Source organism: Halichoerus grypus, chromosome 10 (genome assembly GCF_964656455.1).
Source record: "Halichoerus grypus chromosome 10, mHalGry1.hap1.1, whole genome shotgun sequence".
NCBI lineage: Eukaryota > Metazoa > Chordata > Mammalia > Carnivora > Phocidae > Halichoerus > Halichoerus grypus.
In genome coordinates, this window is record NC_135721.1 from 97,958,960 (window position 1) to 97,979,737 (window position 20,778).

At 43.8% G+C, this 20,778-nt stretch overlaps 1 protein-coding gene across 3 annotated transcripts in view; it reads left to right on the plus strand.

The window, feature by feature from the left end:
• Nucleotides 1-20,778, plus strand: part of KIF16B (kinesin family member 16B) — a 297,963-nt gene that overhangs the window by 162,810 nt on the left and 114,375 nt on the right. For all 3 annotated transcript variants that reach the window (XM_078056901.1, XM_078056903.1, XM_078056902.1), the window contains exons 16-17: nucleotides 864-946; nucleotides 2,371-2,459. In XM_078056901.1, coding sequence (XP_077913027.1) covers nucleotides 864-946; nucleotides 2,371-2,459 — 172 coding nt within the window. The remainder of the gene's footprint in view (nucleotides 1-863; nucleotides 947-2,370; nucleotides 2,460-20,778) is intronic.

Consider the following 20,778-nt stretch of genomic DNA (forward strand, 5'->3'; position numbering starts at 1 on the left):
GGGTGTGGATGGAACCAGATAAACATAGTGAATCTCTTCTGGAACATCGCTTCCCTTACTTACGTGCCTCCAGTGACTAGGAGCTCGCTGCCTTCCTTGGCACCCATGCCAGCTTTGAACACTTCTGACCGTAGAAAGTGTTTGCTTATTTGCTTAATCATGGTGAAATGTGCCCCCCACCTAACGTTTTTGTTGCCCTTGGGTTTTTACATTGAATTCTTTTGCCTCTTCTGCAGTCATTTTCCAAACAAGCAGGACTCTGATCGATCAAAGGGAGCCTTTCTCATGTGTCTGATGTGGCCATCTAAATTTTAGTCGGGTTTTAACAAGAAGCAGTGTTTCCACGTGGAAACGGACCCTACATGTACACAAGTTCTTTCCTGTTAAGTTCTGAAGTAGATTTTAGTAGTAGTTACCTGGGCTCCGCCGATTTCACCATGTTTTCTTTTGAAAGCACTTTTTCCTTTGGAATCTCTTCTTTTATTGGCATTAATAAACATTTCCCAAATTTGTGTCCATACGCTTTGCTTGGTATTACAGCATCACTTTGCAGAATGTATTTCTTTTTTTCTTCTCAACAATCAAAAGTATAATTATCTGGATATTAAGTTTTAAATCTTGTAATATAATGCTTGAATCCATCACTTCTGCCTTGGTAACATGAGCATTGTGACACTCAGCTGTAAAAATCAGAATATTTGCAGGTTTAAAATTGGCTTATGTAAGCAGACTTTGGAGACTAAGGCTTTCCCTTATTATTACTGTTTTATAGTGCACTGGAAATTACATTTCAACTGTAAAATTCCACAATATCATGTTGTCAACCAACCAAGTTGCTTACTTGTGTTTTTGTATGTTCTTAGGTGCTGTGATACTCTTGGGTAGAACCAATATGTTTCGCTTTAACCATCCTAAGGAGGCTGCCAAGCTCAGGGAGAAGAGGAAGGTGAGCAGCATAAAATCTCTAGGAGCCAACTCTGATCCTGGTGGGGCTGGGGCTTGATTTTGATTTTCTGGAGTATGGAACCAGAGAAGTCATTCTGTAGCCTGCACTAATTCTAGGGAGTTGTTGCTCAGTGGATGATTGGCTGATCAAGTAGGAGGGCAAGCTGGTGGATTCCAGAGCAGAAGGAGAAATGGCTCCTTCTAGACCCTTCTCTTTACCCCTCCACCCCCCAAAGGAGTTGGGCATTATTTTGCATTAAGTGGAGGGTGACTTCTACTTGTGAGGATCTGTTTTAGGAGTTAACCCAATGTCAGAATCAGTTTCATTCAAAAGTTTGCTCACTTCTTATTTTCAGCCACAGCGAGTTGGACTTTTGGTTGGGGTGTGAAGCAGAGAGGGGGTGAGTTTAGGACAGTTGGTTGGATAGGGACATCCAGAGGGCACTTTAAATGCTGAGTGGGGGAGTTGGGTAGAGGACCTGAGAGAGAGAGAGAGAGAGAGGAAGAGATGAGAGAGAAATCTGTCTAGGGACACTGTACTGTCCTTAGACTGAGGAAGGTAAAGACTACAGCTAACATTTCTGTGAGCCGGGCATTGTATAAAACTTGTACACATATTTTACTGCTTTATCTGCCCAGCAGCTGTTCCTACCCCCATGTCACAGATGACCAAGAAGAGAAACTGAGACTAACTTGGTCCCTAACCAGCAAGTGGCAGCCTGTGCTGCAGCCCTGACCTGCTGACCTTACTGTTTGCCCTTCACCCCTGAGTCACATAGCCCCCTGCAAGTCAGCCTCTTTCCGTGAGGGCTGCTCAGGGGGCCCGAGCCTTCAATGGGAAATAACAACAAAGCTGCAAGTCCCAGCCTTCTCTGGGGCTGCCAGTGAAGCCTCTTATCTGCTGCAGCCCAGGGTCTCCCTGGAGGGTCCCTTTGGTTCACAGTTGCAGAGGGAGAGAGGGAGGAAGATATATTTGCCAGTAGCTTTCCATGGAAGCAAACAGGTTAAGCACTTCCTTTTTGGATCTCCCTTCCCCTCTCCCTCCTCACCTTGGTCCCTCAGTACTGGTAGTGAGTGCTGCTGAGAACAGGACATGGCTCCTGCCAGCAATGGAGGGTGACCCTTCCCTCCACTTTTGCGCAGCATGGTCACGGAGTTCCCCGCAGTGGCGCAGTTCTTGGCTAGCTTTCCCGGTCTGGACATGTTGGGGCCCTAGCACCCCACTGTGCCTAGCTGAGGCTTGGGTTTGAGAGGCATCCATCGCCCGGCTCTCCCTGATGTGCCCCCCCCCCCATAGACCAGTTGTGGTGCGTGCTAATGGGTGTATGCGCCTCATTGCTTCTCACAAGGTGGAAGCAGTGAGTCCAGGGCACTGGCCCTCTCTTCCCCACTAAGGTAACCGCTCTGCCCTGTGTCTGCTCTTAGAGTGGCCTTCTGTCCTCCTTCAGCTTGTCCATGACTGACCTCTCCAAGTCTTGTGAGAACCTGTCCGCGGTCATGTTATATAACCCAGGGTAAGTGAACGTCAGCGCCTCCTTCCCTGTGACTGTCACTGTTGTGTTTATTGTGCCAACCCCGTTCAAGTCACTCGATAAAAATGAAACTTCCGCAGTTGCGCCTCGCGCCTCCGTAGCAAGTCAGCCCCGTCATTTTCCAAGTCGCTTGCCAGTGCTTGCTCTGTATGTACATAATTGTACTTCGTTGTAATCACGACATAAATGAGATTGTGTATTCGGATTTTTTTGCTTCACAGCATAAGAAGCGTTAGTGAAGACTGTTACAGGCTTTGTTATCATTTTTGTAATTGTCTAATATTTTAGAATTGGCTCTTTGGTTACTCAGTGCATGATCCCCTGGTCTTAGGCACTTTCAACTCATTTTATAAACTTACTGTAATAACAGAGAACTTTGATTCTTAGGCATCCAGGAGCGCGGGAAGTTACGTTCACCACTTCCAGGTGCTGGGGGGACCCTGAGGACATAAATGATAGTGTTTTAGATGGACTTCGCGGCTGGGTGACCTTGGGCAGTCAGCGTGGCTGACGTGGTGACGGTGAAAATGCCTAAGAACAGGGAACCAGAAGAAAGGACTTTCATGAGGCTCCATAATTTTATCTTTCCTACAGAGAGAATGTCCTAGAAAGCAGCGGGGGTAAATGCAACAGCTAAGTGAGATAAAACTGACACCGACGTCTTCTAGGACTGTCATGGACCGAGGAGTGGCCGTATGTCCGGCACTGCACTCAGCATCTTACATCTGTTGTCTCATAATCCTCACTGTGACTCCATCCCCGTTTGACATGTGGAGAGTTTATCCCGGCTTGCCAGCCCATGGTCTCATAGAGCTGTGGTAGGAGTCCACACCTACTGATGCCCGGCCCATGCAGTGACCATGTCACTACCTACCTTTTCTCCAGCTGGGGGCGTGTTCAGACCTGGGCCAGTTCCTTGCCTGAGCACCCCCCTACCCCCACCTCAGCACTTCTCACAGACACTGAGCCTGGATGAGCTGGGAGGCATCCGTCCTTGGCTCAGGTCCCTTCCCTGGTTTGTGGAAAGCAGGTGTGCCTGCAAGGAATTTCTTCATTGTCACAGGCATTTACAACTGGGAGGGACCTTTGATCATGGTTCTGGATTCCTCATTTTATAGGCAAGCTGAAGCCCAGATTTGACACCTCGCTTGAGCCAAAACAAACAGACAAACAAAAAACCCAAAGGGGAAAAAAAGCCAACCACCAGTTAGTACAATATCGTGGCTGCAGGCTCCTGGGCCTCTCCTTCCCTCCAGAACTCGTGCAAGCACAAGCCCCAGTTAACTGCCTTTGCCCATACTGGTCAGCTCCCCCATCTTACTACAGCGCTGTTGAGGAGAGTTGTGCTCATCAGATAAATCGGTCTTGAATAAGCTGTATTGGTAAAGCCCTCCAAGCACCTGGGTTATCGATGCTTTGGAAGGCACATTTTGTTGGAGGTCTTTGATCCCTTACAGTAGTTTCAGCCTTTTATTGTGGCTGAGATGGAGTCATTCATATACTCACTTTGTTTAATATCATATGCAGGTCTTTAGTGTTAATGTCTGTGTAAGGATTACGATCCCATCTGTTCAATATTGTTTGACTAAACTGTTCTGGAATGTGTAACGTGCTCGCTTGGAATCATCTCCCAGCCCAGGACCCGGCTCCAGTCCTGGAATCCAGCTACTAGCTTCATTATCCTCCATCCTCATGCCTTTTACTTTGAAACCATTTGGAAATGTTAACATGGCTTTTCAGTGCCTTTGTAAACCGAAACCTGATCTGTAGTCAGCTCATCCTCTTGGAGACACAGGGTCACCAACTGTGAGCCCCTCTCTCCTTTGGCATTTACAGATGCGATCCAAACCTTTTTTTTTCTCCTCCTCCAAATATAGGTGGATGTGTATGTAATTCTCTTAAAAGTGATGCCATTTTGGGTGGTTGGCTGGTTTTTAAGTTACAACAGTTTTTCTCAGTGTTTATAAAATGTAATTTAGAATATATTAATTTTTCATCCTCAAAACTTTTCAGTGACTTTCCATGGTCTAAAAAAATAAAATTCCAACCCCTTACTGTGTCACTCAGGCACTCCCCTCTGTGTGCTCTCCTCTCAGCACATCCGTGCTTGTGTTCTGGGTTCCAGCCATTTCAGGGATCCTTTCTGTTGTTCAGACTTACCTGGACTAACCATGCCTTTGGGGCTTGTCTTTTGCTAGTTGCGGAGCCTGGCATGTGTTTTGAGATGCACAAACTTGTCCTCTAAAGCACAGTACCTAGGATCGCTCCTCTAGAAGCTGTTCTCCCAGTCAAAAGGAAGTGTTCCCTCCTCACTGTACATTCCTCCATTTCTGCCATCCTGGTTTTGGTCTTCTTTGTAACGGACACTGGACACTCATCAATCAACATGTCTTTTCTGCGTGCCTCCTGTAGGGGGCGGGGCAGGGTTCTAGCCCAGGGGCACAGTTGCCAACAGCCCCCACAGGGTCAGTTTACAGCTGGCCAGAAAAGAGAGGCAGTCACAGGTAATTTACAAATAAGTGTAGAAAGGGAAAATGAAAGGAAATGTCTTGAGCAGTATTTGATGGAGCGATCAGGGAGGGCTTCTTGAGGAGGGGACATTTAATTTAAGGCACTGGAGCCACAAAAAGGCGGCGAGAGGAGAGTGGCTTGGATCTGGGTGGTAGCCATAGAGATGGAGCGTGGTGGAATCAAGAGTCATGCCCAGGTTTCAGTTGTAAATAGCTGGGCAGATGGTGTGTCCATTCCTGAGATGGGGAGGCAGGGAGGGCCGGTGTGGGCCAGGGTTTGCACAAGAGTTTGGCTTGTGTTAGTGTCTTTCCTATTTGATTGGAAGTTTTTTGAGGTCAGAGGCTTGTCATATTAATTTCTGTATTTTAAAATGTCATTCACATAACATGCTTAGTAAGTGTTTAGCAAACGGATTAAGAGTGAAATTTCAGGGGCGCCTGGGTGGCTCAGTTGGTTAAGCGACTGCCTTCGGCTCAGGTCATGATCCTGGAGTCCCGGGATCGAGTCCCGCATCGGGCTCCCTGCTCAGCAGGGAGTCTGCTTCTCCCTCTGACCCTCCCCCCTTTCATGTGCTCTCTCTCTCCTCTCATCCTCTCTCAAATAAATAAATAAAATCTTTAAAAAAAAAAAAAAAAAAAAGAGTGAAATTTCAGTAGGATACGTAGATCCTTCTGGGAAAAGTTTTTCACTAATTTCTCTGGGCATGGATGTTCCAAATAGTGGAAAATGGCATATTCTGCAAAAGAATATGTTTTTGTCACATGGGTCAATTCCTAAATGACACTGCAGTTATTTGAATAATCTCAAGGTCATCTTCAGGATCCTCAAGCAAAAAATGAGAAGACGGTCTCATGATGAAATTAATTAGACCAAGGCAATCAGAGAATTCAAGAGAGAAATTCAAGCATCTGTGTTAGATTGCATTGCCGTTGGCTGAGGAGATGGTTCTAGATGCATTTGATACCGCCATCATACATCCTGTTCACCTGGCTTCAGTTCACAGGCACATTTTGTCTCTGCTACCCCTGCAGTACTCATTTGTAAAAATTCAAATTCAAATTACTCAATACTTCACCAGCCTGACTTCATGACGTCTAGCCCCCCTCAACTTGCCACCTGCTGTAGAGAATGATTGCCCATGAATTAAAACATAATTGGAGAAAAATTTCCTACTCTGATTTATGGGTGTCACGAGGTGTCTGCTCCAGCAACTTGGCAAAATGAAGCAGAATTAAAGTATCGCCATGTTGTTTATACCTTTTTTGATGTTACAGGTATAAATACTCTCAGCCTAAATTAACTACCATGCAATAAACTGGAAGACCATTGAAAGAAGTATGTTTGTTACTTGGACTCTGGCTAGATAGTTACTTAAATCTAGTAATAAGCTGCTTGGACACAAGAACATGTTAGTTTCTCAAGATGGAAAAGTAGCACTGAGATGCTTCCACAGATCAGCACATATTTATTGAGAGTCTTCTGTGTGGAGAACCTGTAAGTGTCAGATGCATGTTCTCTTTTCCCGGGAGAACGGGCACATGCCCGTGAACCCATTCTGAGTGAAGGCCAGGCAGTACGTGATTCAGGGCGGAGAGTGGTGGTGTAAACAGCCCACCCCTGGGAGGTCTAGGAAGGGATCCTCTTCATGTAGCCATGCCTTCTAATGTGTTGGGTAACTTAGAAAACCAGAGACTTCCAGAAGGAATCTTTCTTGACATGGAGATTGCCTCCAGCCAGCATTGTGGAATCTGATCCTAAGCCTGGTTCACAGGAACCCTTTTGTCCTCGACCCAAATGTCCCTATCATGACATTTCCCCCGGTTTCCACCTTGTTCAGCTTACTCTCAGTGCCATAGCCACACCGAGCCTGGAATAAATGGCCAGAGCCCATCTCAGGAGAAGGGTAGTATGGGAAGGGACTAGTGGGGGTTATAAGGAGTCCTAAGTGAAAATCAGTCTGAAGCCCCTAGTCTACTGCTTTCTTCTCTGTAGTTGAGGACATGATGCTGTTGGAAGTCTGTAGTATTCCCTCAGCTGGGAGGACAAAGTGGGGAAGAATATTACCTGAAGATTTGGTCCTAGGCCCTCAGCCCTTAGGAATCCCAAATCACTCCCCTCAGTTCTTCTGGAGAATTCTCTCCAAGATTTATAAATGAACTGGATTCTGTGCTGGGCCCTGAGATGTTTGCAAGTAGGAGAGGCAGACAGGAGGGAAGAGATTCTGGGAGAGGGAAATTTTGTGAGCAGACCAGAGGAGTGCTGGGAGGAGAGAGTCCTGCTGAGCATAAAAGGGACATTAAGAGTCCACAGGTTAAGGCCTGGCTAGGGAGCACACTGAAAAAAAAAAAATAGCCAAGAGTAGATGAGCAGACAGCTGTTTCTTGGGGAGGTAGGATTAGAAGTAGGAGAGAGATGGCGGGTCAGGGTCTGTAGGCACAACTATGGTCCCTGTGTATGTGTCATGTTTTTATAAATTCTGATCAGCATGTCCAGAATTTATGACCATGATTAAAATATATGGCCCCAGGTACGACAGAGAATTATTTTCTATATACTCATAAGCATTTGGTAGCTCATTTCCTCACTCTATTTTACATTGTGATAACATACACTTAACATAAAATTTACTGCCTTAACCATTTTTAAGTGTACAGTCCAGTAGTGTTAAGTGCCTTCATGTTATTGTGCAGCTAATCACTAGAACTCTTCACTTTATAAAAATGGAAACTCGGTGCCCATTAAGCCCATTAAACTCCCCTTCCCTTCGTCTCCCAAGCCCAGGGAATCACCATTTTAGTTTCTGTCTCAGAAATCTGAGTACCTTAGGTACCTTACATAAGTAGACTCCTGCAGTATTTGTCTTTTTGTGACTGGCTTATTTCACTTAGCATAATGTCTTCAAAGTTCATCCCCGTTGTAGCATGTGTCAGAACTTTCTCCTTCCTTTTTAAGGCTGAATCACATTCCATTGTATGTATACACCACATCTTAGTTATCCATTCATCTGTTGAGGGATGCTTGGGTTGCTTCTACCTTTTAGGTCTTGTGAATAATGCTGATATGAACATGGGTGTACAAATATCTGTGTTTGAGTTCCTGCTTTCAGTTCTTTTGGGAATATACCCAGAAGTGGAATTGTTGGATCATACGGTCATTCTGTTTTTACTTTTTGAGAAACTGCCATCCTGTTTTCCATAGCACCTATACCATTTTACATTCCCACCAACAGTGCCCAAGGGTTCCAATTTCTCCACATCATACCCAACACTTGTTTTCTGTTTTTTTGTTTTTTTTTTTAAATAATGGCCATCCTTATGGGTATGAGGGGTGGTATCTCATTGTGTTTTTTTTCATTCTTTTTTTCCTTCCATTTTCTCAAGAATGTCCAATCTGGAAAGTAATGTCTGGAAATAAAGAAAGAAGATCTCAAAATTCAGTTTACCTCCACCAAAAAGTATAGTAAATAAATGATGAACATAAATCCAACATGGATTGATTTCCTGATGACCTCTGTCAGGCACTGCCAAGTTCAGTTTAATCAGCTCATTAAGACTGGGTGTCTCAAAACTTGATTGATGGTAGGAATCCAAGTAGTTTTTCTAGCCGAGGAGAGATGTGATCATCTTTACATTGGGAGGGGCACTCTGGCAGCTGAGTAACAGGGGCACCAGGGAAGCTACGGGAAGTTACGTGGAGGTGAGGGCTTGAACTGAGACAGCGGTCAAAGGACCCTAGAAGAAGGGATGGGCTCCAGAGCCATTTGGGGCAGGAAGTCATGAAGCCTAGATAAATTGGACGTGGGAAGTAAAGATACTGCCTTCTGTTTTCTGGCTTAGATAATTGGTTGGGGGTTGCGTGCTATCCAGCAGAAGTACAAATGGCAGGGGAAGGAAGAGCAGGTTGTCAAGAGGCAGGGAGAATAATGAGCACAATCTTGAAACACTGAGCCCCAGGCCTTGAACTCTCTCTTAGAAGTGACTGTGCATTTGAGTACTCTGTCAGCCACCATGTACCCCCTGGGCAAAGCTGGAATCTGTGTGGCCTGTCAAAGCCCCAGGGTGAAGGCGGTGTCCCCTGTTGAATGAAATCGATATTCATAAGTTCTACCACTTTTTCCTCATCCATTTAGCTACTGTTTGAGGGCCCATTATTTGTCCAGCCCTGTTTTGGGGCTCCAGTAAGTAAGACAGATAGGGGCTCAGTCACCTTGGAGCATGATTCATTACACAGGGAAGACCTTTGTAAAAAGCCTATCAGAAATCAGGATACCAGGAGCATTGTCTTTGCACATGCCAAACTGGTATTACTGTGGTGCCTTTAAATTAGGGAAAGCTGTGCAGTGCAGCCCAGACCTGTCCCCCCAAGGTGCTGCATCTCATTGCAGGGAGTCCTATTCATAGAATTCTCTGATCAACAGGTGTCCAAGCCCAGTGATTAGTGCAGAGTTTCGTGTCCCCTATCTCATCAGCAATCCAGAAATACTACTCAGCCATAAAAAAAAGAAGGAAATTCTGCCTTTGTGACAATACAGATGGACCTTGAGGGCATTATGTATGCTAAGTGAAATCAGTCAGGAAGAGAACGACAAATACCTATGATTTCACTTGTACGTCGAATCTAATGTAATGAATCAACCAAAACAAAACAAAACAACCAAGCTCATAGATACAGAGAACAGACTGGTGGTTGCCAGCGGGGAGGAGGGTGAAGCGGGTGAAGGTGGCCAAAAGGTACAAACTCCCAGTGATAAAATAAATAATGTAATACGTAGTAACATAGAGCACAGTGACTGTAGTTAATATTATTGTATGGCATATTTGAAAGTTTCTAAGAGAGTAAATATTAAAAGATCTCATCACAAGAAGAAATTTTTTTGTAACTAACTATGGTGGTGGATAGTAACTAGACTTAATTGTGGGGATCATTTCATAGTGTCTACAAATGTAGAATCACGTGTTTACCTGAAGCTAATATGTTATATGTCAAATGTATCTCAGTTTAAAAAAATAATTAAATGGCCAATGTGGTCAATACCTGAGGAGTGGTATATGTTGGAGGGTCATCAGGGTGACTGTCACGGCCCTGACGGTGATTTCTGACTTCCTTTATGCAGTGCACAGGACAGACTCATTGCCCTGCCCCTGGAAACGTGTCCCAACCTTAAGTCACCCCTCCTTAGCCCTTTGCAGTGACCTCATCTTTCTCTAAGACATCTCTTCCTCCCAGCGTTTGTCTTGGCCTCTCAGTGCCCATGTGATGACTTCTAAGCTCCAACACAACCATCCATGATTTTGTTCTCCAACATTGTCTTCTGTCACTTTCCCCCTTGAACTCTGTGCTTTGGTTTAAATGGACAAAACAGATCTTTCACAGTTCTCTCCAGGTCAAGCCTCTGTGTAAAATCTGTTCATAAAGCCATTAATAAAACCTTCCCACTCCTTCTGTTGGCCAGTCCTCTTCGTCTTTCAAGCCTGAGTATCAGTACTGATCTCCTCAAGAAGCAGTCTCTGCATCTCTGATTTGAGCTAAATGCTTCGTCTTTATTCTCTTACAGGCATTTTATGCGTACTTTGGTCATACAGTCTTTTCAGATTCATTTAACTGATGTTTATGTCTGCTTTCCCAGGAGGCTTCTTGTGGGCAGGGACCATTCCTTACTCATCTTTTAATCTCCAGAAGCTCCCACTTAGTAGGCACTTAACAAATGTTCATTGAAGTGTACGTTTTGGCCAACGGATGTGCTCCCAGGGCAGAGGATATGCCTGCTCATAGGTCTTCAGGTGCCCCATGCTTCAAATGGGTCCCATACACTTTGTACTATCTGCACTTTTTAACTGGCCCCTATCTTTTTGCATTTTTCGCTCATAAAGGTGTACTTTTTTGTGGCTTTCTTAACTGGTAAAAGTGAACTTATCTCTTGGTTTCTTTGGCATCATATAGACCTGATTTTTTGTTTTTGTTTTTTTGCAGTAGACTAAAAATTACTCCTTAGTACTCAGTTCCTCTTAGAGCAACGTTCTCTGAAAGAAGTATGTCTGGTTTGCAAATTATTGTATGCAGTAAGAACCAACTTATCTTGAAAGCAACCAGTTCTTTTTTCTTTATTCAATAGGTAATGTACTGATTCTCCACATAGCCCCTGTCTAAAAAACCCCGTGCTCTAAATCATAGTAAGATTTGGACTTTATACGACTGAAGTCCTTGCTTCCCAAGAACATTTTATCAATCAAAGTGGGCACATAAAGTTGGGTGTATCATTTCTAACAGAGTTTTGGAACTTACTGCTGGCCTACGTCTCAAGCTCCCTGGAAACCAGGATTTGTATATACACACGCGTGGTACTTGGTGCCAAAGAAATTTTGGATGAGGCAAAGCAGCCTGGTGACTTCCTTTGGGAGTTAGTTCCACTTTGGAGTAGTGCCCAGCCAGGGTCTTTGCCAGGAAATAATTTCGCTGCAGGGGAAACATTCCTCCTCAACCGGCACAGTCTTTATGAAGAAACCAAGCCCACTGCTTAAGCATCCTCTGTCTTGCTCTGAGACTGCAAACAGACAGCTAATTTGGCGGGATGTGGAAGCTTTCACAGCTTCTTGAAAGTGCCCTAAGCAAAATTATATACATTCCAAATTCATTTCAGTCTTGAAAATAAAGGAAGAAATTTTCACTTGTGCATTAGCATCCTTTAAGCACTAGCCAGTGGTGGGTTGATTTAAATGGATATATTTGAATAATTAAATTCTGAAGAGGAGAAACATCTGGGTTTCAAATCCATTTGGGCCCAAAAATATCAAAGTCAAAAATCAGACATGTATTTGGTAAGCCATCCAAGGAGCTTGATGGAGTGTGGCATTCTGAGCTGGGAATTGGCTGGCATCAGGGGCACCCCGGACGTCAGTAGCTATGAAAGCCTCCTAAGTGAGGATGGTGTGCAGTTGTCAACAAACAAGGGATGAAGATGGACGAGGGATAATTATTTTTAACCTAACTTTTTATTTTAATATGTTCAGTTTGGAAAATTTAGAAATTACAAACAAGCAAAAAAGAACTTACTACACATAATCCACATGTTGCTGTATATTCCGGTCTGTACCTCTGTCTGTTCTATTATGTAGCCATCTCTCTCTTTCTTTCTCTGTGTGTGGGCACACATATATATACTCGCTTATACACACACACACACACACACACGTACTTATTTATATGTGTTCTTTTACCAAGACAGCTTCGTACTGGACTTGTAAGAGTTTTTTGCACTTATTTTTTCCTTTCCTAAATATTTCCCTACATTATTTTAATGTCCCTGTGATACGGCATTCTGTGGGTATTCCATAACTTACTTATCTTCTCCGGTAGGCGTTTCATTGTCTAGTTTTAAGCCATCACAAGCAATTGGGATGAACATATTTGTAGCTAAATCTTTGTGTTTATCCATGATTACTTCCTCAGGGGGAAAAAAGTAGAGATAGAATTACTAGTTAAGGGGCACCTGGGTGGCTCAGTCGTTAAGTGTCTGCCTTCGGCTCAGGTCATGATCCCGGGTTCTGGGATTCAGCCCCGCATCGGGCTCCCTGCTCCATGGGATGCCTGCTTCTCCCTCTCCCTCTCCCCCTGCTTGTGTTCCCTCTCTCGCTGTGTCTCTCTCTGTGAAATAAATAAAATCTTTAAAAAAAAAAAAAAAGAATTACTAGTCCAGAAATGTAAATTGTTTTAAGGCTTTTGATACATGTTCACAAATTGTTCTATAGAATGGTTGCACACATCACCACCATTTTCTACCAGTACTGTGTGAGAGTTTCCAATTGCATGCAAACTGGAGAGGGATCCTCTTGAAGTGTAGACTCTACCAACGGGAGTACACCCTCCTGGATGTAGCTCTAGGCTATATTCACAGGAATTGGATTCTGGAGAATCCTGTTAATGGTGGCTCTCTCTGGAAGCATGTCCTGGGCATCCTAATCATCACCAAGGATTCATCAAGGACCTAGTCTGTCCTGTGCTGAGCTACATGCTCTACTAGAATGCTGCTTGCACTTAGCTTCAGCCTTCCTGGTCTTCAGGTGAAGAATAGGGGTGGCATCTCAGAATGTAAAGCTGGAAGGAACTAGGTTATGAGTGAAGAGTTCTGGGATTTGGATCAAAAGAACCAGAGGCACCAAGATGGCAGTGAGGACTTCTCACTGGCTGAATTACATGGAAAGTAAGTACAGTTGATCCTTGAACAACACAGGTTGTTCTTTGAGCTGCACACGTCCATTTATATGTAGATTTTTTTGATAAATACAGTACACTACTGTGAATGTATTTCTCTCTCCTTATGTTCTTAATATTTTCTCTCACTTGTTTATTGTAAGAGTACTATATATAATACATATAACATTCAATAATATGTTAATTTTGTTATCAGTAAGGCTTTGGGTCAGTAGTAGGCTATTAGTTAAGATTTGGGGGAGTGATAAGTTATACATTTTCAGCTGTGTGAGTGGTTGGTGCTCCAATCCCTGCATTGTCAAGGGTCAACTATAGTTTCATTTTCCTTCCTGTCTCCCACCCCTTCACTGTTTTTTCCTTATGTTCTTCCCCATTTCCTGCCTTCAATGGAAAGGATAAATATCTCACATTAGGGAGAAAGCAAGGAGACATCAGTCACAGGGTCAGGTCCTGTGTTGTGTTGAGCCTTCACCTCACTGTGGACGACTGTAAGCTTCCAGAAAACGGGCACAGAATCTAATTTGTTGTTCACTGAATGCCCAGCATAGCACCTGGAACTTAACAGACATCTAATAAATGTGAATGAAGTGAATTCATTTCCTTCCACTTAATTTGTACAAATGTGCAAGGGGCTTCAGAACCAGAATCTGGTCGTGGCTAGAGATACTCTTGATGGGATTTGTACCTTCAGGTGAGGCCATGGTCTCCAGGGCATCTCCTGGGAGAAAAGGTCACATTGCCTATGAAGGCAGTGCCCTGCTAACTCTGCCTTCTCTCTTCTCTTGACTTCCTGGGACTTTATCGGTCTCTTATCTGTTTTTCCCTTGCTGACCTTGAGTGTGGAAGTTTTATACATGTAGTTGGCAATATTTATGTTGCTGGTGATTTGGTAGTTAGCCTGAGTTTTCGTTGATGGTTATTTACTGTGTTTGTCTCTGCTGGTTTATTTTATCGGGCTTTGCCATTTTTCAAAAGTTTGCTTTGCTGTAAGGCTGATTTCTTCTCCAGTTTTTGGTCTCCATTGTCTTGCTTTTTTATGGATCATTTACTAACTTTACAGTTGCTATAGAGTGCCTTAAATAGCTTGTTAAGATACAGTCTTGGGGAACATGTGATGAAAGCAACTGAAAGAAGTGGGCTTCTTCCCTCCATTAATGGAGATTAGTGTTAATTACTGACTTTTTTTTGGTTTTCTTTTTTGTCCTTGAATGGTATTCCACTGTGAGCCACTTAAGGCGATGAGCTTTCCTGTGTTTTCTGTTTTCAAAGTAGGCGGAAAGATGAGCTATAGAATTCAAAGAACAATGTCTTTATTCAGTTACTTTAGATTTGTATTGTCTGAGTAGTGGGTTGCATTTCTGCTTCCTTCATTTTATAATTGCACAGTCAAAAGCTGAATTGTAAAGGTCACCTGAGGAGATGAGGCTTTTCCTAGTGAAATGATGAATGGTAGTTATGGGCAAGGATGCAAGATAGCAGATTCCCTCTTAGTGCCTAATGGCAGCATGGTTTTCCTTTGATGTAACATTGTATTAACTTGAATACGCACCATAAGCTCTCTGTAATTTTTTTTTTAATAACATATAATGTATTATTTGTTTCAGGGGTACAGGTCTGTGATTCATCAGTCTTACACAATTCACAGAGCTTACCTGAGCACATACCCTCCCCAGTGTCCACCACCCAGCCACCCCATCCCTCCCGCCCCCCACCACTCCAGCAACCCTCAGTTTGTTTCCTGAGACTAAGAGTCTCTTATGGTTTCTCTCCCTCTCTGGTTTCGTCTTGTTTCATTTTTCCCTCCCTTCCCCTATGATCCTCTATCTTGTTTTGCAGATTCCTCATATCAGTGGAGCTCTCTGTAATTTGTTAGCTCATTGCTGGTTTAGTCAGGTGTTCCAGTTGTGCATATCTGTTCTTCTGGGTCTTTGCCTGTGCTGTTTCCTTCTCCTGGAACACTCTTCTGTGTGTCCACCAGCTCCTCATGTGGCCACAGTCTGCATAGTCTCTGAGATCCCAGTTTAAATGTTGCTTCTTCACAGAGGCCCTACCGACCTCCGTCCGAATTTCATCTTGACTGTTCCCTCAGCATCCTCTGTCTTTTCCTTATAGCCCTTGGTAGTTGATAACTGTGTCTCTTGGTCTGTATATTTAGTGGTAAGTGAAGGGGTCTGATTTTCTCGATACTGTGTCACTGCTCCTCAGGAGGTGTTTGAGAAATCATTGTTGATTTGAACGATTGTGAGCGAATTGTTTTGCCCTGACGAAGCAATTCCATCCCCTTCTTCTATCACAGACCGTAATTCTGACCTTGAGTAGCTGTGCCCCCATCAGTGACATTAGATGTTTAGTTCCCGTTCGCAACCCCCATATCTGATGATCTACTTCGGTTGTCATCGTTGTTGGATAAAATGGAAATGAACCAGAGATTCATAGAAGCAAAAAGGAAGTAAAATGATTGCTATAATCACAGTAGATTAAGAAAAAATTTTGAAACAGGTAGTTTGTCTCATTATAAATCGAAATGCTTATTACAAAAAAGTAAAACATTCAGAAATGAATAAAGTAATCATAAGCATTCACAGTCCGCCCACCAAAAAATGATTGGTTTACATTTGTAATATTTACTTATATTTACAATATATATGTTTAATTGTACATTAGATATTGTAATTATGCATTATAAAGATTACTTAAAAAAAACAAATTTGGGGTGCCTGGGTGACTCAGTCGGTTAAGCGTCTGACTCTTGATTTCAGCTCAGGTTGTGATCTCAGGGTCATGAGTTCAAGCCCCGTGTTGGGCTCTATGCTGGGCATGGAGGCTACTTAAAAACAAAAACAAAATTGAGATCACACTAGATATACAGTTCTATATTCAACTTTTTCATTTAACATTTTATTGTGAACTTTTCCCCATGCCACTGAAGACAAGTCCTCATTCCATTTTTTTTTTAATGTTTTAAGATTTTTTTTTTTTTTATTTATTTGAGAGAGACAGAGATAGCGAGAGAGAGAGCACGAGCAGGGAGGAGAGGGAGAAGTAGACTCCCGCCGAGCAAGGAGCCCGATGTGGGGCTCGATTCCGGGACCCTGGGATCATGACCTGAGCTGAAGGCAGACGCTTAACCGACTAAGCCACCGGGTGCCTCAGGTCTTCATTCTATTTATATCATAAGTGTAACTCCTGCTTAATCATAAAGGACTTTTGGAAATATTTCTACCCTCCCCCACACACACACACAAAGTATTGATTACACTGCAGTTAATCCACTTATATAAACCTTTGCCACTTTTTTTTGTCAGCTAAACCCACACCCCCTTGAACTCTTTATTTGATAGCAGATGCTGCTTACATTAAAGCAACAAGGGGAGGAATGAAGAGATGTCAGAGAAATACGGAAGGGAATGTTTGAGGGCCTAGACTATAAAAGCCATGAGAGTGGACAGCTGGGAGTGGGCATACAGGCGGCGGGAGGTGTAACAGGTGCTCCCCGGACCTGTGCTCACCCCCAGCCCGAGACAGAGGCACGCACTGCAAGCATTGCTGGTTAGGTGTGTTAGCATTTTGTCTTTCAACGGGCGATATCAAAGGAGTACAAATATGTAAAGCAGATTTGTAACGCTGAAGCTCTTCACTTCGGTGAAGGGAGAGGAGCTGTGGTGCATTTTAAGTCTTTTTCACATCGGCAGACTTCCCTGTGTGCTCTCTCTTTTCTCTCTGCTCACAAACAGGCACAGCTTTTCTTAAACTAACTTCTTGGCCTGCCCACTGTAGATCCCACCCAACTGTTTTATATGTCAGCCACCATGGACCTTTCCAACAACATGTGATTGCTTACATTAATCATGGCGTAATTGTATTCTAGAATTGCATGATATTAAACTACATTAGACAGTAATAGTTAATGATCTGGGGGGACTTGTCAAAAATATTTGATATTCATTAAGAGGAAAAGCCGTGTTGGCTCTCATCTGTGTGTATCTGTGTGTGGCTCGGAAGGCTAAAGGCTGTATACCAGGACAGAACAATCATGGTGATTGTATTGGTAAGTGTTTTACTTACTTGTATTTTCTTGATTTGCTGCAGTTAAGTAACTTTCATCTTGAGAAAGGTGGAAAGCACCAAAAGTTGTTCTTTCTTAAGGAAAGTGAGCTCTACATTGGCTGACAGCATCTCTTCCTCGCCCAGGTATTCTGTGACTGTGTAATTGGGGTCTGGCTCTGAACCTCATGTCACTGACTTTAAAGCACTCTTCATACAGTCATGGTTGAAAACCTACTATGTGCCTTGCAGAAGGCCCTCAGGATACACTGTCAATTAAGGCAGGTCTCTGTCCTCTAGGAGCCCTGGTGGGCAGGGCTCTGTCTGCCCTCTGTGACCTGTAGGGCCCTGAGTGGTTTGGGCCCTAGCTGCTTCTTGGGCCATAATTGCTCTCATACCATCACCATCTCCTGGTTCCATCTGCTCTCACCGTGCTGGTCTTGCTGTGCTCCCAGCATGCCACACACTTTGTCTCCTGGTCGTTGGTCTGGCTTCTCCCTCGTGTTGGCACGAGATGCATCCTCATGGTCACTCCCTCCTTTTAGCTCTCTCCTAAATGTCCCCTTCTCTCTCTATCCTCTCTCCTGGCTTCATTGTTTTCATAGCACTAATCACATACCATACTCATTGTTAGTTAGCTGTCCTCCTCACTAGAATGGAGGGTTTATAATAGCAGGGACTTGGTTCCTTTTGCTGAATCCACAGTGATGGCACATGGATGCCACATTGAACAAATGAATTCCTATACTTTGTACTAAGTGCCTTGGGTAGAGGCCTGCACAGGTTGGTGGGAGGAGAGGTTGCCCACGAAGGTGCTCCCAAGAGTGTCAGCTTAGCCTTTGACATTCTGCCCATGGTCTACCTTTGGGTTTTATTTCTCACCGCTTCCCTTTATTTGTTCTGAGCAATAGCCAGACGTTCTCTTTACTGCTTCCTTTGCTTGTATCTTTTGTCTTCCTGCTCCTGTTTTTCTTCCACTAGTTTTTTACCCACTCACCACACTGTGCCCATTGTTATTCTGTCCATCTGTCAAGGCCCAGCTCGACAGCAGTTCCTCCGTGAGGCGTCCTCTCATCCCTGCAGCTATAAATGCTCTCCCTCCACCCCATCTCCTGTTAAAAATGGAACTTTCTCGGGTTCATCATGTTCTATGTGATTGATATGCATGCATATTTTATTTCACTTATAATCTGCTCTTAAGAGACAAAGGCACTTGATCTATTCTGTATTGCCCTTGTACATAGTAGGTGTTGAGACAGGTTTATTGGCTATGTGGCATGCGCGGCTGAATGGAGTGGCAGGGTAATCACCTGCAGTACGCTATTCTGGTTTGTCCAACAGAGAGAGGTACATCTTGGAATAATAAATCATTGCTAACTTCCAGAAGGCTGTTTCTGGGGCAAAAGTTACCATGGTTCAGCTGAGGCGGTGAAGTGGAATTCCAGAGTTGAAGTAAGAATGGAGGAGGAGGGGTGCCTGGGTGACTCAGTTGGTTAAGCAGCTGCCTTCGACTCAGGTCCTGGGATCGAGTCCCGCGTTGGGCTCCCTGCTTAGCGGGGAAGTCTGCTTTTTCTGTTGTCTCCCTCTGCCTCTCCCCGTGCTTGTGCTCTTCTTCTCTCTAATAAATAAATACAATCTTTACAAAAAAAAAAAGAACAGAGGAGGAGTAGGAAGAGGCAAGCTTTACTCCTGGCTCCTCTAAAGAAGTCAGTCACCTTGGACCTCTCTCTAATATTCTCGGGACCTCAGTCTCCTGGCCTGTAAAATAGTAAGGGGGAGCAAGGTATAGGGGTGTGTGCCAAGTTGAATGCATGATCTCTTGAGTCCCCATGTAGCCGTAACTTCATGTGATCTTGCAGCTCTATCAGGTAGGTCTCCTGGGTTTAACAATGGGGTCCTGGCTGCCTTTATTGGAGCAAGTTCTACCACTGTTAAGAGAAATACGTTGGGGAGAAAACTGACTTAAAATGCTTATAGTATCAAATTTTACTATTTTTTTTTAAAGCAATCTTTGTTTCTTTGAGCACTTTCCATTTGCAATACAAAAGGCTTAAGACTGGCTCCTGAAAGTCTTTACTGAATGCTTTCTAGACTAGGGATTTGAAAGTTCATTAGAAAACCACTCTGAGTACTAGGAATATTTGTGTTATAAACTCAGACTTCTAACTAAAAGGGGTTTAATTTCACAACCTCCTAGATTCAGTTGCATCATGAGACCCTTATTTTGATATATGCACCTTGAATTGCAGTTGTATGTAAGTCACTGTACTGTAGGATAACCTGCCATGTTGTGCAATGATCTGGGGGGGGGAAGAGACGGAAATGGGGAGGGAGTGGTGTAGTCTTCCACTGTCTCTACAAAGCAGCTAGTCTCAGGTTTCTAATAAAAGTTTCCAATGATGCACACAGGAAAGACCTCAGAGCCTTTCCATGAAGAGACAGGGTCTGAATGAATGGCCAGGTTATTCCTTTCATGTGTTTCCCTGTGCCTACCTTGGGGTAGTCTCTGGTTTCTGCTCAGCCTTTAAAGAATGTCTGAATGTCAGGAAAATAATTGGATAAAACCTTCACAAACTCCAGCACCAAAATCCAAACTTCCTCTTCAGTCTTTAAGATCCCCCAGTCTCCGGGGCACCTGGGTGGCTCAGTTGGTTAAGATCCCCCAGTCTCCTTGGGAGTTTGCTCATTTGTAAGGTGATTTGAAACTGGCTGGAAGTTCCTGAGGGGAGTAGGCAGGTAAGAAGGTCAGCCATTCTGGTCTAGCCATTACAGAACCCACTGTTGTGGAAACCTAATCCCTTGTGAAGGGTCAGTGAGAAGTGAACCATCTAGCATGGAGTTCTGGTCTTTTCTAGCTGCTTTCCATCTGGCCCTTACCAGAATCTGGACTGTGGACTACCACCATCCATTCCAGGTAACAGGCCGGGAGTTCTTTAAAAACTGACATATACTTGATCAGAACGCATACATAATTTACAGAGTTCAGTGCATAATATAAACCTGGGGCTTCTTGTTCAAATATTAAGAATTGCAAGATGGCGGCAGTAGACAGTGAATGCAGGACCCTGTGCATCTTCACAGGTTGCACACCCAGGGGGTCATCTCTATATTTGATTGGAACCTAAAAATCATGTGGAAAAAATTCTGGCTTACCCAGTGCCCAAGGATTTCCCCCTTACCTGTTCACATACTATGGAGAATATCCATGTGGAGAGTATGGAGACTGCTTTGCCTTCAGCTCACCTCTACTGTCAGGTGACTGCCTTCCAGTCATACTGGGGTCGGGGGCTCAGCCTCCATTGCCCTCCACGCCCACCTCCACCACAGCTGCCAGCTCGAGTGTTGGCTGGACTTGAGTAGCTGTTTTCCTCCTTTTCAAACGTGAAGCAACATCAAAGGTACAAAACTAATCACCATTGGCACAACATAAGGGCAGGAATATTTATGCTTTCAGTTCATTTAAAATTTTTCTTTTTTTCTTTCTTTTTTTCATAATCACAGTCTCACTTTCAATGTCATGGTTCAAACTGAGAAATTC